Here is a 26,354-nt window from a genome sequence, read left to right as displayed (position 1 = left end):
GGTATGATATAGTAGTATGATAGCAGATTCTTCAATTTAGTACATAGTAAACTTCAAGTTGATATGCGGGTATGCCATTCCCTTTTTGTATCATCAGATCCATACTAGTAGCTTGAGGAACTGCCACTTGTCATCTTATAATTGAATAGGATTATTTTCGGGACAATTCGATCAAATAAACTCTGAGATTTTATCTCAGCTCGTGGTGCAGAGATTAAACAGCTGACATCAGGGCCGACTACAGCGAGAGTCAAATCTAGATACGCAATAAGAAAAAATTTCTATACAACCGTTCGCCAGTTTCCCAGAAGTCGCATGGTTGAGATTTCCTGCAAAGAGATTGTCCCTAGCTTCGGCAAAATTTCAGATTGAAGGTCTCTTTGGCACCTGAGGTTCTAGTTATGATGCAAAAATACCGGTTTTTTGGTGGATACATACGATCATTACTTGGCAGAAGGAATTATAATGAGTACTTGCATTAATGTTGTATTTTTTATTTGAACTAGGCATCAATAGATAATAGAAGACTCGTCAGCCATTCTGTACGATCGGAAAAATCACCTAGCTACTCGCCAGTCATAGTCATAGAAGCACACCGCCAGAGTTAATCTGTACCTCCGCCACGTCGTATGAGCAGCGCGCATTGGAATGTGATGAGTAGACGTGCAGGAAAATTTAGCCCGAATATGTGTTGTTCTTGAAATTACTCTACACTCGAATCAAAGAAAAAAAAAATCTAAAAAAAAAAAATTTAGATGTACTAGTATGGGGTACATAACCCGATCGCAGGTAAGCAGTTCGGGGGCCTTACCGGTTATGTCGGCGAAGAGAAGCCGGAAAGAGACAAATGAGCGAGCGTGAAGGATCGGCGCTGGCGCAACCTTGTCCAACGGTTTAAAATTGTCGGGTCTAACTCCTACGTGTGCCAGGCCGGGAAAGGCGGTACGGCACAAAAGCTTGTGCAGAAGCATGGGGTAAGTTGCGCCATGTCCGGTATTTCATGGCATCCCCCCTCACCTAATGTACCAAGCTGTTTTTCCCGACATGCCTTTGGCAGCGAGGATCAACGGGAAGTTGGCAGCGTTTGCAATCTGGGGGGGGGTCAAGCCATCACCAAGACTGGGCGAGTGGGACGATCTTTACCAGATCGGTGGCTGATCTACGAATTGAAACCTTTGCCAAGCACCCTGATGAGTTTGGGGGTGGAAGAGAGGGGGCCGATGGTGCGAAACTGGGCAGTATCCGAGAATCGATTGGTAAGACTGGTCTCTTGTTATTTTGAGTATGTGTCTGTGTGTGTGTGGTGTGGAAATGCACATCGGCTACGATCAACGATCTGCGAGTCCTGCGCGTGGGGATGTTTTGCTCACACTTGTCCCTCCAGTGGCTAATTGTGGATCGCACGTTGGCCATTGCTCAGCGGAGCCTCCAAGGCACGAGATAACCGAGCATGTGAAGACCCTAGGCAACTTTGCCGTTTTTTCCCTTCTTACATGATACAGAGATACATAGACTAAGTGGATGGTGTTAGCACAGGATGCAGAGTCTCCGCAACTCGGCCAAGTGTGCGTTTTTCATCTGCAGGCTCGCTCATCCACGCGAGGATCCCCCCCCCCCCCCCCCAATAATGTTAGGGACGGTCGAAGGGACTCGAGTCGCTCTGCATGCCCCAGGTCTGGTGCAAGGACGACCCCGCAGCAAACGGAGTAGGGAATGATCGACCGAGCTTGAGATAGCAGGTTTGATACAGATATGATTTAGACTTGAAGCTTTGAGGGTGCAAACGGGGGAACAAGCCGTGTCAGAATCACAATGCCGCGGGAATCCGCGTATTGTGGCTTTGCACAGCCTTAAGAGACCCTTTTTTGGGAATGCAAGACGGGAGGCAAATGGAGCTAAGGCGAGGTATAGCGCTGCAGTAGTGGAAAACTAAGGTGAAGGGGTAGCAATCAATCATGCGATGGTGGGCTGTAAAGGCATAGAGTACTAAGAGAGTAAAGAACAAAGTACAAAGTCTTGAGGAATGAGTAATGAGCAATGGGCAAAGTGGAAACGGCAAGGGTTTTCTATTTGGGGAACAGCCCTATTCATACGTACGTACAGCATACTAGTTACTAGACTATGGTGTATACAGTGTACAGCTCCATATTTTTAGAGATAGATACCTAGGTAGCTGGACACTCTATATAGTATAATTAAATATTATCTCATGATGCTTTAATTAACATTAATTTAGACCCTACTCCGTACTATAATCTAATACCAATACAGAATACCTTACTCCTGGTAAAGCGGCAGGCGGCCCCTGCCGCTTTCGCAATGATCGACGGCGTACCGTACGGTAAAGACGGATTCTGCTTTGGCTCAACTTCAAGGTCACTTTTCACTTTCACTTTTCCCCTTCTCGTATCATCTTTACCCTTCCTTTCTCTATCCCCCACCCCCCCACTCCCCTGCTTTCCTTTCCACTTTTCCTATCCTCTATATTCCTCTTCCTGTTCATTCCCTCATCACGACCCGGGTTAATTCCCTTTTCCCCCCCAAATTTCGTCCCTCCGCTCCCTGCCTGGTCCCGGTCCTTGGCCTCATCCCGCCAAGCTGACTCGGACCTGGGTTTCGGGCTCCCTCGTCCATGCCACGCTCATCTGCCGCTAGTAGGAAGAACCAGAGCAATCGGCACGACAATGGCCTCGTCGGTCCCGGCAAGAAAGTGACCAAGCAGAAATCCTCCGGCCATCTGAACGGCTCGCCCAGTAACGGCTCTGCCCCCGGCTCGGCCACCGTTCCCATCGACCTGTCCGCCACACGTTCGACCAGTGATACCGCGATCACCTCGCCAACACTCGTGACAACAGGGCCGGATGATACCAAGCCAGATGGCAATGTGCGTGGAATGTTAAACGGACACAGCAAAGGTGGGGATATGGATTGCAGTCAGACAAACGGTGCCTCGTCGCAAAACGGCGGCATCGCCGGCTCGGCTTCTCGCAATGGCGTCTCCAAACGATCTGGTTCCAGCTCGTCAATCAATCCCCTTCAGTTCGCATCCACCATCCTCAAGTCGTGCCCCATGTACGACACCATCGCTATCCTGATTTTTCTGCTTCAGCTCCCACCAATGGTCTTAACCCTCGTCCAATTCCTGTTCGCCTCCCTCACCTTCATGCCCCCGAGTGGTGCCGCCGCCGGTTCTCTGTCGTCGAATTTCGATATCTTCCAGGGCCCGGCCGGAACCCCCTCTCTGGGGACGATGATCGCCATGGATGGCTTCTGCGTTCTTTTCTGGGGCCTCTTTATGTGGAACTGGGCTCAAAACTTTGCAATCGACCTGGCCCATGTTCAAGTCGCCATTACGCTCGGCGGCGGAGGATCTGGGAAGAATGGTGGGGTCAATGGCATGTGTGTGGGAATTGTTCTGCTTCTCCACATCGTGCGCAGCAAAGGCATACAGGAGTTTGTGATAGGGCATCTCGCATCCGCCAAACTCGTCAGCCCTGATATTCTTTCTCAATTTTCAAATCTTTTACCCGCCGAATTCCGACGTTCCGCGTCACAATCATCCCCGAGTTGGCTAAGGAGCCTTCTCGCTGTTCATATATTAGCACAGGCTGGAACTGCGATGGCGAGACGGTCCATGGCTAAGAATCGGTCCCCTGCCCCGCAAAAGGGTGGGAAACGTGGGGACACTGAGGCTTCCGCCGGATCGCAAGTCCAGCATGATTCAGCTCTAGAGTCGGCTGCCAGTCTTTCATCTTCTCTAGTCGGACCCGATGGTCAATTTCTCAAGGATGGAAAGGATCGGCTTACTTCAGCTAAGAAACGCAGGAGACAGGCTAATCAAGTTCGAAGTCGTCAACCATTCTGGGCCGCCCTCGCCAGCACCAAGGTCACCGTCATGCGGGAATATGAGCATTCGCGAGCATCCTCGAAAACAACCCGCGGTCTCACAATGACTGAGGACGATCTCCAAGGCGTCTCTCTCGATGATGGATTAGTATGGATCACAGACGTGGATAGTGCTACGATAAAGTTCGCTGCTGGCGATCTCGTCGATGATACCGCAGTGCTAAGCTCTTGTGGAAATGGGCAATTGGATGGCGATATGGAACCGTTTTATGTGTGCGTCAATGGGGCGCTTTGGGCAACTGCTACGATTTGCAAGGTCTCGGAATCCTCCAACGGCCCAAGTATGGTTCAATGGCGAGGCGAGATCTCCGGACTTGCTCCCAATTGTGCATATACTTGCTCTTTTGTCCGCAGCGATACTGATGAGGAAATCTGTGCCATGAGCGTCAAAACCCCGGCGGCGGACGATACAGAGCAAAGTGAGTTTACGCGGCATAATTATCCTATACCTGACCAAAGTCTAACAAATATAGTAGCTGTTTCTGTAGTTCCCGCCCCACCACAGCCGCCTTATCGACCCTCATCCCCGACGACGACGCTCAAAAACTCCATCATCAACGCCGAAGCCAAATTAAACGAAAAGCGCTCTCGACTCAAGAAAACCAAGAACGACCACAAGCTTCTCATCTCTAAAATTCGCAAGGAACTGGACAATTTCAACCACCGTCTTCAGAGTGGAACGGACGAAAATCGCCAAAAGCAGCGTTTGCTCCAACTCGAGCGGAACATTCGACAAACGGAGGAGGCAACTTCGGCTTTGGAGGTGCAGTTGGATAACATGGAAACTGTGCCCACAGAAGAACTCGAAGAGTGGTCTACACACAAGACCGAATTTGAGCGACAACTGGAACGATTCAATGCAACGAAGGAAGAACTCACCGAGGCTCGTCTTGCTGCCGCTCAACAGGTGTCGTCTGTAGATCAAGAGCTCAACCTGGTCATTCAGAAACGCGAGCGTCTGCAGGGCCGCCGTACCCGAGTCAACGAACAGTACGAACGCATCATCTCTGCCAACGCGCAGGGGCTAAACGAAAGAGAACGTCGTGCGGCCGAACAATTTGCTCGCGAACAAGATCACGCCAAGCTGGAGCTCAATTTCCAAGAACAGTTTAACAGCATCTGTCAATCTGTTCAGGACTTTCAGCTACGTACCAGTCAGCTCTGGCAGCAAGCCTCCGCCATCGAACAAACGATTCAGCAGCAACAGCAGCAGATGCTCCTGGACTCTGGTCCCCTCACTCCGGAGGGCAATCTGCCAGGCACGAATCCTTTGCCCGAAATCCACAATCCGTCTCTAAACTTGTCGACTACTTCTGCTCCGAATGGTCGGGCGTTACTAGCCCTCAGCTTCCCTCCAGCCAAGTCCAGCCCTCTGCATAGCTCGTCTCCCGTTCACGCCAACTCGTCAAATCCAACCAGCCCGACGTACGATGCCTTCATGCCCCACTTCCCAACCTCGTCGCCTGGCAACGGTGCCTCCTACTTCGCTTCCGACACCCACCGAGATCGTTCGTTTTCCAATCGCTCAACCCGTAGCAGCCAGTATGGCTCAGAGTATTTCGATGCTCAACGGATGCCTCCTCTCCAGCTCGAGCTGGCCGAAATGCTTTCCGAAAAGCAACGGTCCGGCTCGAATGAAAATGGCTTTCTGCAGGGCGGTCGCCCTTCTCTAAGCCCTTTTCAACGAGCTGTGAGTCGAGGCAGTGGAGCTGACAGCGGTAGCGGCGGTACCAGAAGTGGAAGTGGCAGCCCAGGGTCGGCCCGAGATTGAGATATTTGACATGTATCGAACAGTCGTTGGGCACTGACAATTTTCTTGTCTTACCCTCAACTGATTGGTTGATTTCTCGGTTTTGTTCGTATTCTACATCAACGGCTTGTCTGAACTTTGCACCTGTGCTTTCCACAATCCATCTGGTTGGATCATCGTTCGCCTTTCGTGATTTACCCATTCTTCGTTCACATATTTGTCCTCGCCGGGTTGTATCGTGATGGTCATGCCATCTGACTGTTGGACGCTCAATTAGTATCTCGCGGTGAGATGTATGACTTGGTTAGATCAAATTCCAAGGTTTGCAGTGAGATGAATCTCAGTTCTGTTCCTAGAGACTAAAAAGCTTATTCTCCGTTCAAAAACTCTACCTGTAGATTTCTACTGGTATATTCAACAACGGCCTGGTATATTTGTAGTTGGACGATTACTACCTACCTACCTACCTAGGTAGAGATAGTTACCACTAGTACTAATGGGGAGGCTCTTCCAAGGTTCAAGTTGATGGATAAGTAACAAATAATGCGATCCATTTCTATATCTTCTCTGTTTTTATAGTTGATCCACAGTATACCTAGGTAATATGTACAGTGATAAGTCTAGCCTGAGCCCGTCCGAAGTAAATAATATGTACAGCCCCACCAAATCTCCATCTAGCATCTTTACTTATTTGATCAAATCTCATTCCCCATCTTCCAGAACCGCGTATTCGCATACGTCAAACACAAGTCGTCCGCCGGGTGTTCACCACTGCTCCCTTGAGAGCCAGAGCCCTCAATCGCGCGGACAACGGTTCCCAATACGATCGAGTGATCGTGTACATCGATCTTGCTCGGGTGAAGAGTACACTCAAAGACGATGGGGAAATCCACATCCCCTTGTTCTGGGCTTTGAGCCCGCCGTCTAAGTAGCGGAAGCGGCCGTTCCTGACTCGGTCCCTGGCCCAGATTCGCGCTCAAAGCTCCAAACTCGAAGTCTCCGTGTCCGTTCAGCATGCTTGCCAATGTGGTATTTCCCTTTGAAAAGTCCCTCGCAAGCGTTGCAGTGGCCGGGCCAGGCGCGAGGAGGTGTACAAGGAAGCGGCCGGAAGATAGGAGGGCGTTCAAAGTTTCGGATGGTCGTCGGACATTAAAGGATATAACGGGGTGTGGAGTAAGTGTGACGGTGCTGAAGGAGGAAACTGTCATTCCGCGAAACGAGGTTGTGTCTGACGGTCCAGTGGGATCGGTTGCGGTTATAATTGCGACGGGGTATGGTACTTGGCGCATGAGGAGGCGAACTTGTTCCGATATTGAGGAGGCGGATGTAGAGGAGAAGGATTCGGATTGAGATGAGGATATATTGGATTGATTGCTTGAAGAGCTTTCGTTGAGGGATTGGGAGGCCTGGCATTGCAAAGCTGTAGCGTTGCTAAATTGTCGCCGGGGTGCATGTTGACGGTATGACGAATGTTCGATCTGAACGGCAAAAGAGGATCGTGACGAGCGAGAAGTCAATAATGTAGAATTAAATGCTCCTATTCCGTACAGTCAGCATCATTCAGAGCATATATTTGCGCGTGGGAGCTTATGAACTCACCTCCGAGTCCTCTCCGCGTCGCAACTGGTGCGAATGATAGCTTCATTGTGATTGGCGGGCTAACCGTAGCTCTCTCCTAGCGGTGGGAGGGTAACACAAAATGAACGAGAAATCAGATAGTCTATTCAGTTACTGCGTATTCATGCCGAAGAGGTCGACTGCGAGTTGTCGGAGGCAATGCGCGAGCAGAGGTGTTGCCCGCAAAAATCCCCGTGGTGATTACGTAATGTGTATCGCCGATAATTTCTCTGCTTCGGAAGTTGTATAACCTCAACCCGCCGCAACTCCGCCCTCGCCTCCTGAATTGTGTCCCAGCCCAACAGCATACTTATCCAGGGCTGTTCCTCTCGTGACTACTCTCATTCAATCGTGTGAACCGACACTACGCCACCCACAATGTCCCTGCACACCTCCCTCCGCCGCACCGCGGCCACGGTATCGAGCACAACATCCACCATCCTGCCCAGCCAACTCCCGACCTCCCAATCTAAAGCCACAACCTTTGTCTGCTCTCAATGCCGTCACGCTACACTTCTGCGCCGCCCCAAGCGCCCATACACCTTTACTCAGCTCATCACCCTCACCGACGGCAGCGCCTTCACGCACCGTACCACCTCGCCCGCCCCCGTCTACCGTTCCACTCGCGACACGCGCAATTCCCTGCTCTGGAACCCGTCCAGCAGCAAGCTGATGAATGTCGAAGACGATGAGGCTGGTCGTCTCGCAGCTTTCCGCGCGCGTTTCGGTCGCAGCTGGGATGCGAGCGCTCCTCCCGCGGACGCTCCGGCCGATGCTGAGCCAAAGGACCCTGCAGCCGCCAAGGCTAAGGAGGAGGCTGCTAAGGCTCAGGCTCAGGCCGAGCAAGAAGAAGAGGATAATTTGCTCGACTTGATTAGCTCCTTTGGTCAGGAGGAGAACCAGGGCTCTGGAAAGAAGAAGAACTAGGTGGGAAGGGGAATTGTAAAGATTTGCATCTTGTGTGATTAGATTGGTTTTGGCCCTCCAATTTCTTTGGGCTGGGAGTTGGGATTTCGCTTTTTCTGTCTCAATTGTTCTTGTATAATATACACATGTCTGCGACAATGCATGAATGTCATCTTTCAAGTTAGTAATTCATTTTTATCGAATTTCTTGCTTCGACTACTACTGTAGTACTAGTAGTACCTTGCCAGTATATCTAAGATACAGTAGCTGACTCTGTATCTCTACTGAAAGATATAGTAGAAATCCTACGGCTATACGGTATTACTACTAGTAGTAATGTAGGACTACTTTTGCTTGCTATCGAAACATTTACTAACTATAACTATGTCTCATCTTAGCTTCGCCCGAAGGCTACTAGTCACCGACCCTGCGTAGAAGGGTGAGACTTGCGTCAGTGTGACTACGACTTACGAACTACGGCGTGTATTTCTATTAACTATTCTAATCTATACTATGTTAATAATACATGGCCCTCAATGGTCTGCAAAAAAGCAAGAAGCCAAGACAACCATAACCATGCGCATCACTCCAATCCCCCTTTTTCTTCCACGTAAGCCCATGCAGTCTGGTTTAATATCGTTGAGATATTGGCTGAGGGTTTTTCTGGCCACCGATCTGGTAACTCACTTGGTCGTTCTCGCCTATATGCAAGTATGTCAAGTTAGTAATTAGTTAGGAACTGCGGGATTGTACATACCATGTTGTCAACAAGGGCCCCCAACTACTCACACCATGTCCTCCGGCGCCAGCGTCATCAGCTGCATCAATCTAGCAAAAAGCTAGTAGAAACAAGAGGGAGTAGAGGTGTCGGAGGTTCAAAGACAGAAGATCGAGAGAGAGCAAAGAATGGACTTTGAGGACACGAATCCAAGTTCTATTGGGAAAGAGCATACACGGCCATCTTTTTAGGGAAGCTACTACACGTAGGTACATGTCAACAATTACGAGGACCTACCTAAGTAGGTACTCGCTGATGGAAACGACAGGCTTACAAGGAAAGCACGGGGCTGTATTTTAGTCAGCTTTCCTCTTTATAGCTCAGAAAACCAGTGTGTTCTATAGCTTGCTGTCTTTGAACTGTATACTAGTATTACTAGTAGTACCAGAGCTCGGTTCTGGAACTGGCTCTGTACTCTCCGAGGCATTAACTTGATCCGAAGCTTCTGCACTAGAAGCTTCCGCCTGCTCAAGCGTAGCTGCGAATGCAGCTTCAACATCATGTTCTGATAACCATTCCGTATTTGGCCTGCTTCTCATTCTGGCAACCAACGCCTCATCCTCCTCTTCGGCTGAGGTAAATTGCGCGCCTCTCCTATCAATCTGATTGTGAACAATACGCAGTATCCGAGCTGTGTGTGGTTGTCTCGTGTTGCTGTACAACCCCAACGCCTTCTTGATACTCTCAGCCGAGAAAGATCGCCCGGAAGTTTGAGGACCGAATACATGCCGAAAGGCAAGGCCAAGAGCAAGAGCATCATCCAGTGCCAATGAGCCCCCGGCAGCAAAGGCACCCCCGTGAGCGTGCGCAGCATCTCCGATAAGAGTGACCCGGGAACCAAATACCCACGTCGAGAGAGCATCTCCAGCGAAATTGGGATATAGATTGGTGTAGGGCGTGAGTTCAGTCAGGGCTCGAATGGTTGGATTCCAGTTCTGGTTTGGTGAGCCTTCAGCTATAGGGAAAGTGGGACATGATACTAGTTTACCTTGTATCTTTCCCTTAGGAACTCAATGTTCCCACTTTGATCCCAGGCAATGCTGCTCTCGAGTTCTTCTGCTGTACGGGGATCATCGTAAGCCCCGACTGTTGTGTACTGATCCTTGCCTGGGCTCATTAGCAGACTGTATAGGAAATGCGGGTTTGTTGGGACATACCCAGTCTAGATGCAAAGAAATTATCTCGCGGTCCCCACTACTCTCATGGTTAGCAACAATATTATTGAAGAAGACAGGCTCTCATCCCGTACCCAATGCATGGAATCAGACGGTAAATTGGGGATTTTCCCTTCCACCAAAGATGCGTCAAATGTTGATCTCATGAATACTTTACCACTAAATCGGAGCTTGTAGTCAGGCAGGAATGATTTCCTAACGGCCTAGAGCCAATATTAGTCCAGCTTTCAAGTCTGCGTTTAATGAAGCAATGTAGGATATTTACCGATCGAATTCCATCTGCTCCTATCAAAACATCTCCTTGCGCACTACTCCCATCCTCGAAATGCAGGAGGACGCCATTTTGATCAGCCTCCGTATGGATTAGCTTCTTTCCTAGATGTATAGATTCTCTGGGAACATGCTCAAGAAGAGCTGCATGCAGATGGCCTCGATGGAATCGAGTGGTATGGTGGCGAGGGTTAGGAACATCGGTGTGAGTATCGACCGAGATAACCTGATCGGTTTTCCAGTGACTATAATCATCATGATAAGTTAATTAATACCCATATAAATGATACACGATCATCATACCGAAAGATTTGTGGTATACCACTTGGTCCTCTGTAGCCAAACTCATCGGTGAGAGCTTTGTACACTCCCAGCTTTTCCAAGGTGCGCATTCCCTACCAAGAACCAAATCCATTAGAATAAAACACTTTCAGAGAGAGAAGGACCATACATTTGGGCTGAGTGCAATACTGGCTCCAATTTCAAGCAGCTCAGGTGCTTGTTCGTAAAGTTGGATATCTATGTTTGGAATTGAGGCGATTCGTGACAATGAGATCGCTGTCGCCAACCCCGCAATGCCAGCGCCGGCGATTATCACCTGTAGAGTATCCTTCCTTTCGGCCATTTTAGAAAAGAAGTCACCTCCGCCCAAAGAAACCAAATAATATCTTGGGATTGAAGATATGTTTCAGATGTCTAGGCTCGATAAATTAAATAGCCATCGCGACAGATAATGCCGAGCACGTCAGCAATGCATCTTCTCCGCAATTGCCGCGATGGCGACTTGACGCGTGATTGTTGCATCTCGTGACGTATTTTAAAGGAACTTGCCAGATCTCGGCAAATGGCCTGTCGTCGTCCCTGCTTGAACGGCCTCGCGGAGGATTTTCTCCAATAGACTAAGCCTTTATCTGTCGGAATCTGTCCGATATGGGGATGAAGGCGAAGGCGAAGGCTTGGAAGGACATTACGCAATAGCTGTCTTTTCTAGAGCACCATCTAAAATATTGACTTCTCCCGGGAGATAAACTTATATCGCAAAGCGCGGAATTTATTTGTGGCAGGAAATTCTCGCCTTATCCAAGGATTAACATAAGTCTTCGCCATGAGTTCCAGCTCATCTGATCAGGGTGTCAAAGCCACGGTACAGGCAAAAGAGAAGGATGAAAGCCAAACGGAACTAAACACAGCGCCAAAAGTCCCAGATCAGTTTGCGGACGAGAGTTTCAAGCTTTTCTCCAAAATTCAAGTAGAAGAGCCCACACCCCAAGAAGCTCGTGAGATTCGAAACAAATGCTTGTGGCGGATTCTTCCTTTTCTTTGCATTGGATATCATCTCATGTATGTGGATAAACAGACAGTAAGTAAAGTGCGAGTTTCCGCATTAGGGGCTATCAGCTAATGCTGCGCAGTTAGGCAGCTCAGCCATTCTTGGGATCATGCAAGATGCGCATTTGGATTCAAATCAATATAACTGGCTCTCCTCGATCTTCTATTTTGGATATCTACTGGCAGAATGGCCTCAGAACTGGGCATTGCAAAGATTTCCGGTGGCTAAATGGTTGTCGGCAAATTTAATCATATGGTAAGGCAATCATCTCCTTAATGGCCTTGAACTGGAGGCTGATGATATTAACGGTATTTCAGGGGCGGAATAACATTGCTACATATACCTTGCAACAGCTTTGCCTCTCTGTTTGTGGTGCGCTTTTTCCTCGGAGTAGCTGAGGCGTGCATAGTGCCAGCATTCTTGCTTTCAATGTCAATGTTCTTCACATACGGAGAGCAGGCAGTCATGATGCCAATTATGTGGTCAATTGGAAACTCAAGCCCAATAACTTCTGGACTCCTTTCATATGGTGTACTTTGGATCAAGACAGGGGCTTTTTCACCATGGAAATGGTTTATGGGTTTGAACCCTACCTCCCATTTAATTCACAGGCGCTAACAACCTACCAGTGATAACTGGAGTTTTGACGGTGATATTTGGCATCGCTGTCTATTTTCTTTTCCCAGACAGCCCTCTTCACGCCGACTTTCTCACTTATGAAGAGCGCGCGAAGGCTATCCTACGAATCAAAGAGAACCACTCTGGAATTGAACAGAAGCTCTTCAAGAGATACCAGTCAGGATTCTATATTTCGAGCTTCGAATCACCACAAATTTACTGATTGGTCAAATAGATTCATCGAGGCGTTGAAAGACCCGAAAACTTGGCTGTTTTTCTTACATGCCTGGTCACAAGAAATGGCCAACGGAATAACCAACCAGTATTCACTCATTATCAACTCTTTTGGTTTCACTATTCTTCAGACAACGCTCTTGGGCTGTGTTACTGGCATAGTATCATTTTTCTCCCTTATATCAGCTGCGACTGCTCTATATTATACAAAGGTAAGTCAAGTTAGTTCCATTTGGAAGACTGAACTATCCAGCTAAAAACAAGTAGAACTCCCGTGCCTGGATATCTTTGATTGCTTATATCCCAGGCGCTCTTTCCAGTATTCTCCTTCTCGGTAAGTATGTGTTTGAGAATCCATATTGGATATTTTCTAATGCTACAACGCAATAGCTTTACCTTGGTCCAACCGCTGGGGCCTAATTAGCGGTATCTGGATTCGATCTACTGTTGGGATTCCTTACGCCGTTGTGATGATTTGGGCGGCGAATGCATCAGCTGGACATACGAAGAAAACAACAGTCATTGCATTGTATCATATCGGCTACGGTCTGGGAAATATCATTTCTCCCCAACTTTTCCGGCCAGAGTGGAAGGTTAGCGACATTCGAATTGATCCCTATGAGCATATTCTAACCAAGAAACTAGCCTCGGTATAAACCAACTTGGATTATCTTGCTTGTGGTATTTCTCCCTCCTCTTTCTCTACAAAAGAAGTTTATTGAATAAGTTTCAGGTGGCTTGCATCCTTCCGTCTATTGTAATCGGAATTCTCAGATTCTACTTGAGTCAGGAAAACAAGCGTCGCGATAGGCTTCAGGCTGAAGATCAAGTTACCAGTAATGGTATTGTCGAAACAGTTGATTCTGAAGGTGGAAAGGTATCTCGCGTCGTGGACAATAGTCAGATGGATTTGACTGACAGAGAAAACCTGACCTTGTAAGCTTTGATCTTGTCCGCCTCTGATTACTACCATATACCCGTTACTAATGAGGCATTAGCCGATATGTTCTTTAGCTGCATTGAGGGGGAATCGTGATCTGTGTGTCTCTACTACCTAGGTACTTGAATCAACTGATTGCATGGGTAATCGAAACAAGCAAACAACTACTATAATGTCGTGCTTTCGCAGGGAGTCCTAAAGTGGCTTTCCAGCGTTATCATGTGTTCATTTTGCCCGTGCATGGAAATTCATCACGTAGCTATTCCAAGATGAGGTAGCAAAGTATTAAAATATTAGAAACCTTCCGTGTATATGTATAATCCAGCCTCCATTTCAGTATTAGTCTAGCCCAGCTCATGCACCACAGCCGGGCGAGTTGATGTCTGCTGAGAAGAGCCCATTTCGTGAACGGGTTTATATTCCGATGGCATCTCCGACGCGTCCAAAGTAGAGCCTTCTTGAGATGCGGAGTGCGTATGAGGTGAGGATCCAATCTCATGAACAGGCTTATAGTCCGATGACATCTCCGAAGCCAGCAAGGCAGAGCTTCCTTGAGACGCGGGCTGCGTCTGAGGCGGCATGCTTCCTGCAGACCAGGCGGGTCCCTTGTCTTCGGCGGGCGAGTCTTTTTTGAAAAAAGCCATGACCTTCTTCCGAAACACCAATAGAAGAATGATCACGACAAGTGCGACACATCCTATAACTATTCCAGCAATTGCCCCGCTTGATAGCCCACTGCCCGAGTTGCTTGATCCGCTGTTGCTGTTTGAAGTTGAGTTGGCGGTCGAGCCGGTGCTGGTGCTGGTTGCGGTGTGATGGGTACTTGTAGCTGTGAGATTGTATAAGTCAGACTATGTGGGTTGAAAATTCGAAAGGGAGTGAGGACCTACCTGTTGTGGCAGACATAGATGCAGTGGCGGTAACTTCAGGCGCGGCGGTAGAGGAAGCGAATCGAGCAGGAAGGGACCGATAGATACTATCGGCGCCCCAATTAATCAAACAACCATATTTTAAGATCGCCTCCTCTGCGTCTGAACCCTCTGTTGGAAATATCTTGTAGGCGCTGCAGGAATATGATGTCGGGCTATGTCGGTCAGAAATCGGATCTGAGAATAAAACAATCAACATGAAACATACCACCCTGCTTGGAGGTCATCTTCGTAAAGCAACGTTGCACCATCACATCCTGTCGGCATGGGGGCCGAGCTTGACGGATTGTAGCAGTCGCCATATGTGCTACTTGTGTAGAAGGTCTCGGTCGATCCGCAGACGATGGGCTCGGCTATGGTAGGTCAGCCAGAGCCGCTCTCCTGGGCTATTAGGGACAGGGTCATTACTGACGAGTTGTTTGCAGGTACCATCCCTGAAAATTGTCGCTGGTGGTGTAGTCTGAGGCGACAAAGGTTGTAGTGGCCGCTGTAGGTGCCGTAGCTGCGGGAGCTGGTGACATGTCGTGCTATCAACAGCAATAATATCCCAATCAGGTGTATGGTTGCTGGTTCAAGAGTGCCCGGGACTCGCAGATAACTAGGATGCTGGCAAAAGGTAAACAGAACCAAGCTTCAAAGACCGACAGTTTTTAGGACCCGGGGCTCCGAGCGTTTCCTTAGCCGCCCAGCTGCCAAGTTGGAAAAGAGTAAATGACAAGGCAAATCTGAGGATGGGGACACTGGCGTAAAATACGCTCTAAGCCACTAAACAAAGCTGCCCAGGAGACGCTAAGGGGATTGAAGCGCTCGCAATGGCTAGAGAGGAACGACAGTGGGTTCTATACACTTGCCAGCATGCCCCTGATCCACAAATTGATCCAAAATCTCACTCCCACCATGATCCAATCAAGGATTCAATTTGCTTGGAGGAGATCCATTTGAGGGCTCAAAATCGTGGAGATCTAGTCCTGGTGTAGGTTAGCGTTTCGCAAGGCTCATAGTAGTTAGTGGATACTCTGCTCTGAAAGCCGGCTTATTTCCGAATGACCTGGAGGTTCGTTAGCCTATTTGCGATATTGTAGGTACTGTGTTGGAATCCAAGTACAGGGGGTCACCTGGAGAATAATCAATAAGCTGCCAAGTGAATGTGCAGATTACTACTTCTTCATTGATACTGATATCTCCCTCAGGGGTATTTGAATCATGGTTTCAATGGGTATGGCATTGGGCGTAAGCATGCCCACTGGCGGGAAACGGCAAAAAGCGGGTGGAGCCGCGGCGGAGCAGACGTTGCTTATTCTTTGTCTAATCTTCGACCTGCAGCTCCGTTCATGGAGTATCAGGGTTCTTTTCTGATTATCCACTGCAACGATCTAAGGATACTAGTATATAGTCAGACCGAGTTTGTACCCACAACGGTCAAGGTTTTTCTAGTAGGGAGCTCTGGTGCCCACTGTTTTTCTTGCGCAATGATTATTGGATCCCGGTTGTACTTGCAACTACAACGGGCGAACAGTGGTATTTGAATAGATCTTCTGGAACACAAATCGAAGGGAAAAAAAAGGGAAGGGGCAACTCCATAGCTGGCGCTGGGGAAAATCATTGACCTGGGCTAGGGTAACAGAGAAATGAATGCCGAATGCAACATCCCCGTGAGGCTACAAGATTGCTGGATAATACATGGACGGGCATGGGTGTGGGAATGTCAAGGTCGAAGCTGATCAGACGTGATCCTCAGCTCCAAGTGAGGCTTCGGTATTTGGTGTGGAGGACTCAAGTGTAGCAGTCTCGCCAGCCACGCCCTCCGTAGCAGGGACGTAATAAGGGACACCGTCTTCGCCAGCATCCAATTGCAAAAGGAAAGTTTCCCAAAGCTCAATCAACTGCAAATCTTGTGTTAGTATAAAGGAAGGCCAAGGGGCAATGTGCGATTACTTACCTCCTTTTGAGCCTCCACGGCACTCTCAAGGAAGGTTTCTACACCAGACTTGAAATCCTCCACCTTCTCCTTCTCGAATCGTTGCAGCTCATTGCGCATTAGGCGCCCCATATCTTCAAATAACAATCGGGTTTGGTGTACCTTTCGCTCCGCATCAGCCACATCGGCATTTATTTGGTTCAAACGATCCTGCTGCGTCTTTCCCTGTCGGAGAAGCTTATCCTGTGTATTCTTGCGCTTCTGTAGATCCGACTCGGCGGCATGCCAGCTGTGGAAAGCCTTCTGTCTTTGAGAGAAGGCAGTCTTTACACTGCCGATGAGACGAATATACTCATCAATGGTGATTCCAAGTGTCAGGACGTCCTGCTGAGCCTGGCGGTCATATAGTTCTCTAATTCGTAGCTGAAGATCCGACAGACCTTCCAAAGGAGCGGAAAGGGCCGGAGAGAGCTCAACAGCAGAGAGGGCATGAAGTGAGCTCGAGAAGTCGCCCGCGGCTTCGGCAAGGCCTTTTCGTTGCATGACCACAGTATCCATTGATTTCATCAGGGCTTTCAATTGAGTCTCGAGTGCGTCCAGGTAAATTTTACGATCATGAAACCACTAAGCACAAGTCAGTAGGTTTCATCTCATGTCGATAAATAGCATTTACTCACGTCGTCATGTTCGACAAATTTGCCTCCTCCTCCGACGTTAATTCCGAAAGAGCTAAACATGCCCTTACTCTGGCCAAGGTCGGGCTCTCGGTTCTCCTTGTTCTTCACATCGACATTGAAGGCCTCACTCTCGAGGAAAATCTTTAAATCAGAATCATGCTGAAGGATTGGGTGACCGGCAATCTTGTTCAGCATCCGCTCCAGCGCAGCTCTGCGAGATTCGACGAAGTTGGTATCAAATCGGCCCACGGCTTGTTTCTCGGGTGGAGGGGGCAACAACTACACCGGGGTTGCTGTTGTGCAAGGAGTTATAAAGCCATAGGAAATCACGGTATCGGCGTGTGACGGCGAACTCGGGCTGGCGGTATCCCTTTGAAGATGTCTATGAAACAATCAGTTTTACTGTAAATCATATGTCGAGTGCGGGGAAAGGAGCGTCTCCATACCTTTGTCCGAACTTGATAAACGATGTGGCTACTTGTCAGATCCCCGACCTTGTGCGGGTCCCCAACGCTGATATCGAATGTCGGCTTCGCTGCCTGTTCAATGCTCACGCTTGGTTGTGTCTGGCGCTTCGGTCCCTCTGCCTCGGAGGGAGGTTGTACGGGCGGGGGTCCTCGAAACCCGGCACCATCTTCTTCCAAGTTACCGGATTCTACCAAGCCAGTCCCGCCAAATGCTGGAGGAAAAGTTGTAGGTGGCGGGGGGCTGCGTCCAGCAATGGTTTCTTTCTGGGGAGGAGCCGGAGCCTCATCGGTGGGTGTGGCACTGGTCTCGGACGGAGCTTCTCCTAGCGGGCCAAGGGGGGTCAACGGTATCATCGACAGCTTCTAGACGAGTCGCTTGTGCGCTGATTTTGCGTGTTCCTCGTGGGCCGCGACGACCCGGAGTACGGACCTCGCCGCCGCTGATTGATGCGGCCGGGGCGGGAGCTGCAAGAAGCGGGCGGGAGGTTAGCGGAGAGACCCATGAAAGCAAGAATGGTCTAGATAAATACATACAGCTCTCGGATTTATCGGTCTTGGAGGTAGTCGGGCTGGTTATAGAGCGCGAAGGCTCATCTGTAGTCCGGGTTAGAGCGCAATCCAACAGAGCTGTCATCGTGACTGCCTACCACCCCATGGGGAGTCACCGGCATCAAGGTCCATAGCAGCCGGCTTGGTACAAGTAGAACGTGGAGAGTAATAAATGGGGTATCGGAATGGTTAAATCAGACGTCACGTATCAATGTTCAATGGAAACTGGGAGGGAAGGGTGCGTAGGTGGAAAGCTGGCAGTTGGAGGTGGAGGATCCGCGCACTTAGTCACTCACGGGATCTTCAACCCCCCCCCCAAGCTTGTCCGGGGCAGCTTTCCCCTCTCATCACTTCCCAATTCCCATTGATCAAGAGAATTTGTGCTGTTGGTCTCATTTATTCAACTCAGACTTTTGTGTACACTGATGAATATTTTAATGATCTCTGAAGATGAGAACAGCTTAGTGTACAGGTAGACCTTATTAAGGTCATATTATGTACTGGTAATAAGTTCAATTTAGTTATAATCGCTAGTTACGTAGGGGCATGCTAAAATTTCAGAAATAGAGCTGCTTTGCTTGATTAGCATAAAATAACGTAGTATTGTCTACTCATAGTAGGAATAGCTACCATCATATCCTACATGAGAAATACTATATCAAGTGGAGATTCGATCTAAAGGCTTTGAAAACAATTCATACGTCACATCATTTCTCGTCGTACCTCATCTCTATACTATCTCACATTATCTTTTTTTATTTTCATAAATTCTTCAGGGGAAATTCCACAGGATAGTTCCATCTGATCTATTTGACCCAGGGCAAGCCAAGCTTGTGCATCTCTACGGCAAGCTGGAATAGATAGTCAAGAGACTCGCATTGAGTCTTTGCCTTGGCAACATTGTCACCCCAGACATAACTACAAATCAGATATTAGCGGTGTATGGGGGTGGTGAATCGGAGAAAGCCGATTTTCAGTATAGGTTTCACTCACATTCCGTGTCTGCGCACCAGCACCGCGTAGGTGTCGGGGTATTTGTTCATGGCAGCCTCCAGGCCGCTGGTCAAGTCCTCCTCGAATGCCGTGTTGTCAATGATGGGGATGCTCAGGGTGTCGTGATATCCGTGCATTCCCTTACCCTTGCCCTTGGGGATACCCTTGATCTGTTCGATGTTGCTGATCTCAAAGCAAGCGTCGGGGCCCTTCTCGCGCTCAACCAACAAAGTCACCAGAACAGCCCATTGAGAGTGAGTATGGATGCAGCAGCCCGCACCGTGCTCAAAGGCAGTGAGGAACAGCGGCGTGCAAGCAGATGGGTTCAGCTTAAGAGGTTTGCGGATATAGTTGCGCTCAGTGGCGGGGTACTTGGGGGTTGGCCATTGAAGAACGAAGATATTCTCGGACTTCATGAGCTCCTTCTGGACACCAGATGGCGCAATGAAGATGTGATCGCCATGACGAATGGAAGTCTATTGAGAGTTAGTGGGGCTGGTTCTTGCTGTTCTTTTCTTTTTGATACCCCCGCCTTGGCGGCTTGAGCAGAAGAGACTTACACCTCCACCAGTTCCAGTGACCCAGCCCCAATTGTAGAATCTGCGGCAGAGATCCGGGATCAAGTTGGCCGGGTGCTCAGGGTCGGATGACTGGACCAAGTGGTCATTGTTGTTGGCGGCGGGTGCAACGGTCTGATCAGCGCCGCACATGGTTGGAGGGTATATGGTAAGCTCTGGAGGGGGATGTCTCAGGTTCGGGAGGGATCAAAGGGTGTGGCAGAGGGTGGTGTAGTAGGGCGAAAAAAGCAAATGGGAGCTATATGAGGCAATCAAATAGCGGAAGCTGGGGCGGAAGATCGGGTGAGAGGGTGTCCAGGGTCTAGAGGAAAAGTGTAACCCGCGTGCTATCGCGCAATCCAATAAATGTTAGCCGGGCGGGGAATTTGCAGCTCCGCGATTACATTACACCAGAACTTGAGTAGCTCATGGGGGAATTCCCAGTGGTAATTGGGAATTGATAATTGGTAATTTATGTTGTTCAGTGTATCGATGCATAGATTAATCTAAGTTTTCACTTATTTAGAATCAATATTCATTGAATCTACTCTGTACATAGAAAGCGATCGAAGGGCGTACCTGGGGGCAGCAAGTGCTAGTCCCGATTGGGAGCTGCTGAAGAGGCCACCTGGACCTTCGCCATTTCAACTGGGATATATAACCTCCGCTTCTCCTCTCCTCCCCATTCCACCCCTTCCCCCGTCCCGTGCGCTTCTTTTCCCTTTTACCCCGTCTGTCCATAATGCGTTTCGACGCCGCTTTCACGGCTCTGGTCTCCTCGGCTTCCCTCATGGGCTATGCCCATGCCGAGGACGCCGAAGCTGCTGCTGATGCCACCTCCGCCATTGAGCGGCCCACCTTCACGGTATGTTCTATCGAATTGGTCTCCACATTTCCTTTCTAACTTTCTTTCAGCCTACCTCTCTGAAGGCTCCCTTCCTGGAGCAGTTCACCGATGACTGGCAGTCGCGTTGGCAACCATCCCACGCCAAGAAGGATGACCCCAAGTCGGAGGAGGACTGGGCTTACGTCGGCGAGTGGTCTGTCGAGGAGCCCACCGTCTTCAAGGGTATCGATGGTGACAAGGGTCTGGTCGTGAAGAACGCTGCCGCTCACCACGCCATCTCCGCCAAGTTCCCCAAGAAGATTGACAACAAGGGCAAGACCCTGGTGGTTCAATATGAGGTGAAGCCCCAGAACTCTCTGGTCTGCGGTGGTGCCTACCTGAAGCTTCTCCAAGAGAACAAGAAGCTGCACCAGGAGGAGTTCTCCAACGGTACTCCCTATGTGATCATGTTCGGTCCCGACAAGTGCGGTGCCACCAACAAGGTATGTTTGCGGACTGCAACGTAATTTCTGTCTTCATCATGAGCAGCTATTAATCAATCTGTCATTATCCAGGTTCACTTCATCTTCCGCCACAAGAACCCCAAGACCGGCGAGTACGAGGAGAAGCACCTGAAGACTCCCCCCCGTGGCCCGCACCAACAAGGTCACCTCCCTCTATACCCTGATCGTCAAGCCCGATCAGACTTTCGAGATCCTCATCAACGGCGAGTCCGTTAAGGAGGGCAGCCTCCTGGAGGACTTCAGCCCTGCCGTCAACCCCGAGAAGGAGATTGATGACCCCAAGGACAAGAAGCCCGCCGACTGGGTCGATGAGGTTCAGATTGCCGATCCCGAGGCCACCAAGCCCGAGGACTGGGACGAGGAGGCTCCCTTTGAGGTTGTCGACGAGGAGGCTGAGAAGCCCGAGGACTGGCTTGTGGATGAGCCCACAAGCATCCCCGACCCCGAGGCCGAGAAGCCCGAGGACTGGGATGATGAGGAGGATGGAGACTGGGTCGCCCCCACTGTGCCTAATCCCAAGTGTGCTGATGTCTCTGGCTGCGGCGAGTGGACCCAGCCTCTGAAGAAGAACCCCGAGTACAAGGGCAAGTGGTCCGCTCCTCTCATCGAGAACCCCGCCTACAAGGGTGTCTGGGCCCCGCGCAAGATTGCCAACCCTGCCTTTTTCGAGGACAAGACCCCCTCCAACCTGGAGCCCATGGGCGCCATTGGTTTCGAGATCTGGACCATGCAGAACGACATCCTGTTTGACAACGTCTACATTGGTCACTCCGTCGAGGATGCTGAGGCTCTTCGCAAAGAGACTTTTGACGTCAAGTTTGCCATCGAGGAGGCTGAGGAGGAGGCTTCCAAGCCCAAGAATGAGCCCACAACCGAGACCGGCACCACTGTCACCTTCCAGGAGGACCCCGTTACCTTCATCCGCCAGAAGATCGACTTCTTCGTGAACTTGGCTAAGGAAGACCCCGTCAACGCCGTCAAGACCGTCCCTGAGGTTGCGGGTGGTCTGATTGCTCTGCTCCTGACCTCCATCCTGATCATCGTGGGCGCCATTGGCTCTAGCAGCCCGGCTCCCGCTGACAAGGGCAAGAAGCCCGCCAGCACTGGCAAGGAGAAGGCCAGCGAGGCTACCAGCTCCTCTGCCGACACCGGCAAGAGCGGTGCTACCAAGCGCAACACCCGCTCTTCGGCGGAGTAAAGGCGCGGCTAAAGACGAAAAGAAGCAAGCCTTCAATGCACTCCAACTCCATTGAGCATTGATATTATTTTATTTTCCGCGTTTGATTCCCTATTGTTTCTTGTTGGTCAATGTAGCAATACTCCTTAGGTTAGTCGGATATCTACTTCAGAATGGAATTCCGGTATACTTTCACTACACACATGAACTTAAAAAAAAAAAGTAGCCACCGAAATACTAGCGATTAAATAAGGCTGTGTGGGCCAATAATTGTACCGAAATGGACCAGCGCCATTGGAACGTGGCAAGTAAAAGAATCTTTTGGGTAATATGAATTGGTCTTGCACGTTTGTTGGCTCTCGGGGTGCTCATAACATCTGCAGTATACAGTAGGTGGAGCAAGGGAGTACCCCCCCCCAGTTACCCGCATTTTCCCTCGGAATGCCATGCCTAAACCGCCTACTATGCGAATGTTGCTGCGATTGCGGCCAGCCTCGGCGGTTGAAGGTGGTACTACGCGGGTTATGATTGGTTCAAATCGCCGAAGGGAGCTTATCGGACGCAAAGACCTGCTCAAAGAGTCCAAACTGAACATGGGGAAAGGCGGTAGACGGTGCGCGGCTGACCTCGGGCTTGCTCCCGATGAGAGCGTGTCGGGCCTGGGGTAACCATCGGCGGGTCTTTATATAACAATACACCACCTTGCCACTTCCCCTCATATACTCTTCTACACTCCCCTTCTTTCTTTCTCCTTCTTCTCACTTACTCTCTTCCTATAATTCATTTCCACTTATCCTCCTTTTCTTGCCATCATGGCCGCCCGTCGGTCTATCGCCTGTACCCTCCCCGCGCTCCGCTCCGCTCCCCGCACGCCCGCAATCACCAGAGCGTCCGCTCGATCTCTCACCACTACCACCCCAATTACGCGTTTAAACTCGCAGAGCTCTGTCTCTACCCCTGCGGCAATGTCTGCCGCTCGCAGACTGCATGCTACTGCTAAGCAGTTTGCTCCTTCCACTACCTCGGCTGCTAGCACCGCTACCGAATATCCGACCGACCACAAGCCCATTGCCAACCCCATCGACACCACCAACTTCATTGATAATGAATTTGTGTCCTCCAAGGCCACTACCTGGATTGATCTTCACGATCCTGCCACCAATAACTTGGTCACCCGTGTTCCTCAGAGCACTAATGAGGAGTTGAAGGCCGCTGTTGAGTCGGCCGAGAAGGCCTTCCCTGCCTGGAAGGCTACCAGCATCATGGCGAGGCAACAGATTCTCTTCAAGTTTACCAGCCTTATTCGTGAGCACTGGGACCGGCTGGCCGCATCTATTACCTTGGAGCAGGGTAAGACCTTTGCCGATGCTCGTGGTGATGTCCTCCGTGGTCTGCAAGTTGCCGAGACTGCCTGTGGCATCACTTCCCAGATGACTGGTGAGGTTTTGGAGGTCGCTAAGGATATGGAGACCCGTAGCTACCGCGAGCCTCTTGGTGTTGTTGCTGCCATCTGCCCCTTTAGTGAGTTTAAAGTTTCACAAATGCGACTGTATATATACATATGGTTGTTGCGTCGAAAGCGATTTGGTATACTGACTGTCTAATAGACTTCCCTGCCATGATTCCCCTGTGGTGTATCCCCATTGCTACCGTCACTGGTAACTGTTTGATCATGAAGCCCTCTGAGCGTGATCCTGGTGCAGCTATGATCCTTGCTGAGTTGGCTAAGGAGGCCGGCTTCCCTCCCGGTGTTATCAACATTGTGCACGGTACCCACCCCACTGTGGATTTCATCCTCGATGAGCCCGCTATCAAGGCCATCAGCTTCGTCGGCAGTAACCGTGCCGGTGAGTACATCTATACTCGCGGCTCTGCCAACGGCAAGCGTGTCCAGGCCAACCTGGGCGCCAAGAACCACGCCGCGGTTCTGCCCGACTGCAATAAGAACCAGACTCTTAACGCCATTGTTGGTGCTGCCTTCGGTGCTGCCGGTCAGCGCTGCATGGCTCTGAGCACCTCCGTTATGGTCGGAGAGACCAAGGAGTGGCTGCCTGAGATTGCTGAGCGCGCCAAGGCTCTCAGTGTCAACGGTGGTTTCGAGGCGGGTGCGGACCTGGGTCCTGTTATTAGCCCCCAGAGCAAGAAGCGTATTGAGGACCTGATTGCCAGCGCTGAGGCTGAGGGTGCCACCATTCTCCTTGATGGCCGTGGCTACAAGCCCGAGGGTTACCCTAACGGCAACTTCGTTGGTCCTACCATCATCACCAACGTTACACCCGATATGAAGTGCTACAAGGAGGAGATCTTCGGCCCTGTCCTGGTCTGCCTCAACGTCGAGACTTTGGATGACGCTATCGACCTGATCAACGCCAACGAATACGGTAACGGTGCCGCCATCTTCACCCGCTCCGGCTCCACTGCCTCCAAGTTCCAGAAGGATATCGAGGCCGGCCAACTTGGTATCAACGTGCCTATCCCCGTTCCTCTGCCCATGTTCTCCTTCACTGGTAACAAGAAGAGTATCGCTGGTGGCGGTGCCAACACCTTCTACGGAAAGCCCGGTCTGCAGTTCTACACCCAGCAGAAGACTGTGACCAGCTTCTGGAAGGCCGAGGATGCTGTCAGCACTAAGGCCACCGTTGTGATGCCCACCCACTCTTAAAATTGATATCCGCCTTGTACTTCCTTTTTCAATTGCCTGTCATGACCATGCCCCTTCCATTTATTCAGTTTCTTACCAGCAAAAATTTGCCCACGGGCTCATCGCAATGAAAGCATCCTCTGGCTATACTTAGTCGTTTTGATTTTACATGTTTGATCATGAACCAGGGTGTATAATAGTTGGTAAAAATTGATCAACCGATATTAGAGTATAAATTTCATCTGTTTTGGTAGATATAACTAGGTAATGCCTCGGAGCTTCTTTGTAAGTTCCTTCACGTGCCTGTCCTAGTTCCTCTAGTATTAGATTTTCATGGACCTTTCTACACCGTGGTCTACGCTAACATGATCATAGTTTAGAGAAATTGCACATGAAGATTGATTTGTTCTCCGCGTCAAACTGTTGCAACGCAACGCTAAAAGTCCGATAAATTCCTTTCCTATTGATTTCCCTTTTACTCAGCGCGCCGCGCCTCAAAGGTGTACACCAGACGTGCAAGCTCAACTTGACCGTTCTTGACAACGGCAACACGACGAGTGTGGCGACGCTCACCATCAACAATCTCAAAGCCCCAGATCTAGATGAGCGAGATTAGCTAGATTCTTTGTATCCTCAAAAACTCTGTAAAGCACTCACCTGCTCAGCAGTCCAGCCGTTATCCTTGCTCTGCACGTAGCTCTGCACGAACAAACCCTCGCCTTCACCAAACTCCTCACCCTCATTATCAATGATAAATCCATCGCTAGCCGAGCCATCCGCTAAGATCTCGCCACGCAAGAACTTCTGAATCTTGGCATCATCCTCGGGCTTGCCGGCGCTAGTTTGGAACTCAATGGCAGGACGGCCCTTCTCGCCACGGAAGTGGCGCGACTTGCCAGAGACAGCACCGAAGATGTTGTCGACGTGCTCACGAGGGGTCCAGTCAAGGGTGCGCACCTCCTTGGTGCCTGTGATTCCACCGGTGATTACCTGGTCCACATCGATGTGATAAACCTTAGGGTCCGCGGAGTCAGCGTATTCGTGGACGTGCAGGGTCACGGTGGCGTAAGGGAGGGCCTTGCGAAGGAACCAGCCGACGCCTTGCTGTATTGGGTGTCAGTGGATCTGTTCAATTCTATGTATAGCCATGTGAACCCTCTCAAATACTTGAGATTGAGAGTATTTCCCAGCTGGCAACTAGCTATGAAAAGACCATATCGTGCACGTACCAGGGAGAGAATGGGATCAGTGGGGTTGGACAGTGTGGCGTCCTGTGATACGTGAACTTGGTTAGCCTTTTCTCTTCCTTGCGAGATGTTAATTCTGTTTGTTTTCCGTGAGCAACGTACCATAACCCACTGTCCACTGAGGTTCTTGACGGTGATATCGGCGGGGGCGGCCATTCTGATAGACTGAAGCTAGGAATGCGGGGTGATGGTGGGGTAGCAAAAGGATTGAGTTGTGAGGATCACAACGGATGCAATAATTGGAGTTGAAAAAAAGGAATTGAGTTTCAAATGCAGGGGGGATTGACCAAAGCAGAATTGTCTTGTCTCGGTCGTCTCCCTATAT

At 50.0% G+C, this 26,354-nt stretch overlaps 11 protein-coding genes across 11 annotated transcripts; 5 read left to right on the top strand and 6 right to left on the bottom strand.

The window, feature by feature from the left end:
- Positions 1-2,632: 2,632 nt before the first annotated feature.
- Positions 2,633-5,677, top strand: N7533_009330 (uncharacterized protein; the record flags this gene model as incomplete). Its single annotated transcript, XM_057105980.1, has 1 exon — positions 2,633-5,677. One exon carries the CDS (start codon positions 2,633-2,635, stop codon positions 5,675-5,677), a length of 3,045 nt encoding a protein of 1,014 aa, XP_056957429.1.
- Positions 5,678-6,351: 674 nt separating this feature from the next.
- N7533_009329 (flavin reductase family protein) lies at positions 6,352-7,301 on the bottom strand (the record flags this gene model as incomplete). Its single annotated transcript, XM_057105979.1, has 2 exons — positions 6,352-7,193; positions 7,256-7,301. 2 exons carry the CDS (start codon positions 7,299-7,301, stop codon positions 6,352-6,354), a joined length of 888 nt encoding a protein of 295 aa, XP_056957428.1.
- A 350-nt stretch (positions 7,302-7,651) lies between these two features.
- On the top strand, positions 7,652-8,200 carry N7533_009328 (mitochondrial 54S ribosomal protein bL31m; the record flags this gene model as incomplete). The annotated part of the gene is made up of 1 exon (XM_057105978.1): positions 7,652-8,200. The coding sequence occupies one exon, from the start codon at positions 7,652-7,654 to the stop codon at positions 8,198-8,200; it is 549 nt and encodes a 182-aa protein (XP_056957427.1).
- Positions 8,201-8,809: 609 nt separating this feature from the next.
- Positions 8,810-11,027, bottom strand: N7533_009327 (Monooxygenase FAD-binding; the record flags this gene model as incomplete). The annotated part of the gene is made up of 8 exons (XM_057105977.1): positions 8,810-8,880; positions 9,343-9,892; positions 9,946-10,064; positions 10,115-10,151; positions 10,207-10,335; positions 10,398-10,647; positions 10,706-10,797; positions 10,854-11,027. The coding sequence occupies 8 exons, from the start codon at positions 11,025-11,027 to the stop codon at positions 8,810-8,812; spliced, it is 1,422 nt and encodes a 473-aa protein (XP_056957426.1).
- A 480-nt stretch (positions 11,028-11,507) lies between these two features.
- N7533_009326 (uncharacterized protein) lies at positions 11,508-13,524 on the top strand (the record flags this gene model as incomplete). The annotated part of the gene is made up of 8 exons (XM_057105976.1): positions 11,508-11,762; positions 11,815-11,987; positions 12,050-12,312; positions 12,362-12,527; positions 12,586-12,796; positions 12,852-12,918; positions 12,975-13,177; positions 13,318-13,524. 8 exons carry the CDS (start codon positions 11,508-11,510, stop codon positions 13,522-13,524), a joined length of 1,545 nt encoding a protein of 514 aa, XP_056957425.1.
- A 344-nt stretch (positions 13,525-13,868) lies between these two features.
- N7533_009325 (uncharacterized protein) lies at positions 13,869-14,974 on the bottom strand (the record flags this gene model as incomplete). Its single annotated transcript, XM_057105975.1, has 4 exons — positions 13,869-14,353; positions 14,415-14,608; positions 14,662-14,806; positions 14,866-14,974. 4 exons carry the CDS (start codon positions 14,972-14,974, stop codon positions 13,869-13,871), a joined length of 933 nt encoding a protein of 310 aa, XP_056957424.1.
- A 1,200-nt stretch (positions 14,975-16,174) lies between these two features.
- N7533_009324 (sorting nexin 1) lies at positions 16,175-18,196 on the bottom strand (the record flags this gene model as incomplete). The annotated part of the gene is made up of 7 exons (XM_057105974.1): positions 16,175-16,336; positions 16,393-16,995; positions 17,049-17,327; positions 17,495-17,878; positions 17,946-17,980; positions 18,050-18,109; positions 18,163-18,196. 7 exons carry the CDS (start codon positions 18,194-18,196, stop codon positions 16,175-16,177), a joined length of 1,557 nt encoding a protein of 518 aa, XP_056957423.1.
- A 674-nt stretch (positions 18,197-18,870) lies between these two features.
- mde1 (methylthioribulose 1-phosphate dehydratase MDE1) lies at positions 18,871-19,767 on the bottom strand (the record flags this gene model as incomplete). Its single annotated transcript, XM_057105973.1, has 3 exons — positions 18,871-18,982; positions 19,058-19,533; positions 19,618-19,767. The coding sequence occupies 3 exons, from the start codon at positions 19,765-19,767 to the stop codon at positions 18,871-18,873; spliced, it is 738 nt and encodes a 245-aa protein (XP_056957422.1).
- Positions 19,768-20,356: 589 nt separating this feature from the next.
- Positions 20,357-22,162, top strand: clxA (calnexin; the record flags this gene model as incomplete). Its single annotated transcript, XM_057105972.1, has 4 exons — positions 20,357-20,479; positions 20,530-20,943; positions 21,016-21,056; positions 21,079-22,162. 4 exons carry the CDS (start codon positions 20,357-20,359, stop codon positions 22,160-22,162), a joined length of 1,662 nt encoding a protein of 553 aa, XP_056957421.1.
- A 791-nt stretch (positions 22,163-22,953) lies between these two features.
- On the top strand, positions 22,954-24,803 carry N7533_009321 (CoA-acylating methylmalonate-semialdehyde dehydrogenase; the record flags this gene model as incomplete). Its single annotated transcript, XM_057105971.1, has 2 exons — positions 22,954-23,662; positions 23,749-24,803. 2 exons carry the CDS (start codon positions 22,954-22,956, stop codon positions 24,801-24,803), a joined length of 1,764 nt encoding a protein of 587 aa, XP_056957420.1.
- Positions 24,804-25,257: 454 nt separating this feature from the next.
- N7533_009320 (uncharacterized protein) lies at positions 25,258-26,185 on the bottom strand (the record flags this gene model as incomplete). Its single annotated transcript, XM_057105970.1, has 4 exons — positions 25,258-25,380; positions 25,440-25,886; positions 26,012-26,053; positions 26,132-26,185. 4 exons carry the CDS (start codon positions 26,183-26,185, stop codon positions 25,258-25,260), a joined length of 666 nt encoding a protein of 221 aa, XP_056957419.1.
- Between the last annotated feature and the right edge of the window lie 169 nt (positions 26,186-26,354).

Source organism: Penicillium manginii, assembly GCF_028828005.1.
Source record: "Penicillium manginii strain IBT 31320 chromosome Unknown utg000006l:1.0-4164085.0:1.0-4166146.0, whole genome shotgun sequence".
NCBI classification, from domain to species: domain Eukaryota; kingdom Fungi; phylum Ascomycota; class Eurotiomycetes; order Eurotiales; family Aspergillaceae; genus Penicillium; species Penicillium manginii.
Note: the sequence above shows the minus strand (reverse complement) of the source record. Positions and strands in the feature narration are given on the sequence as shown.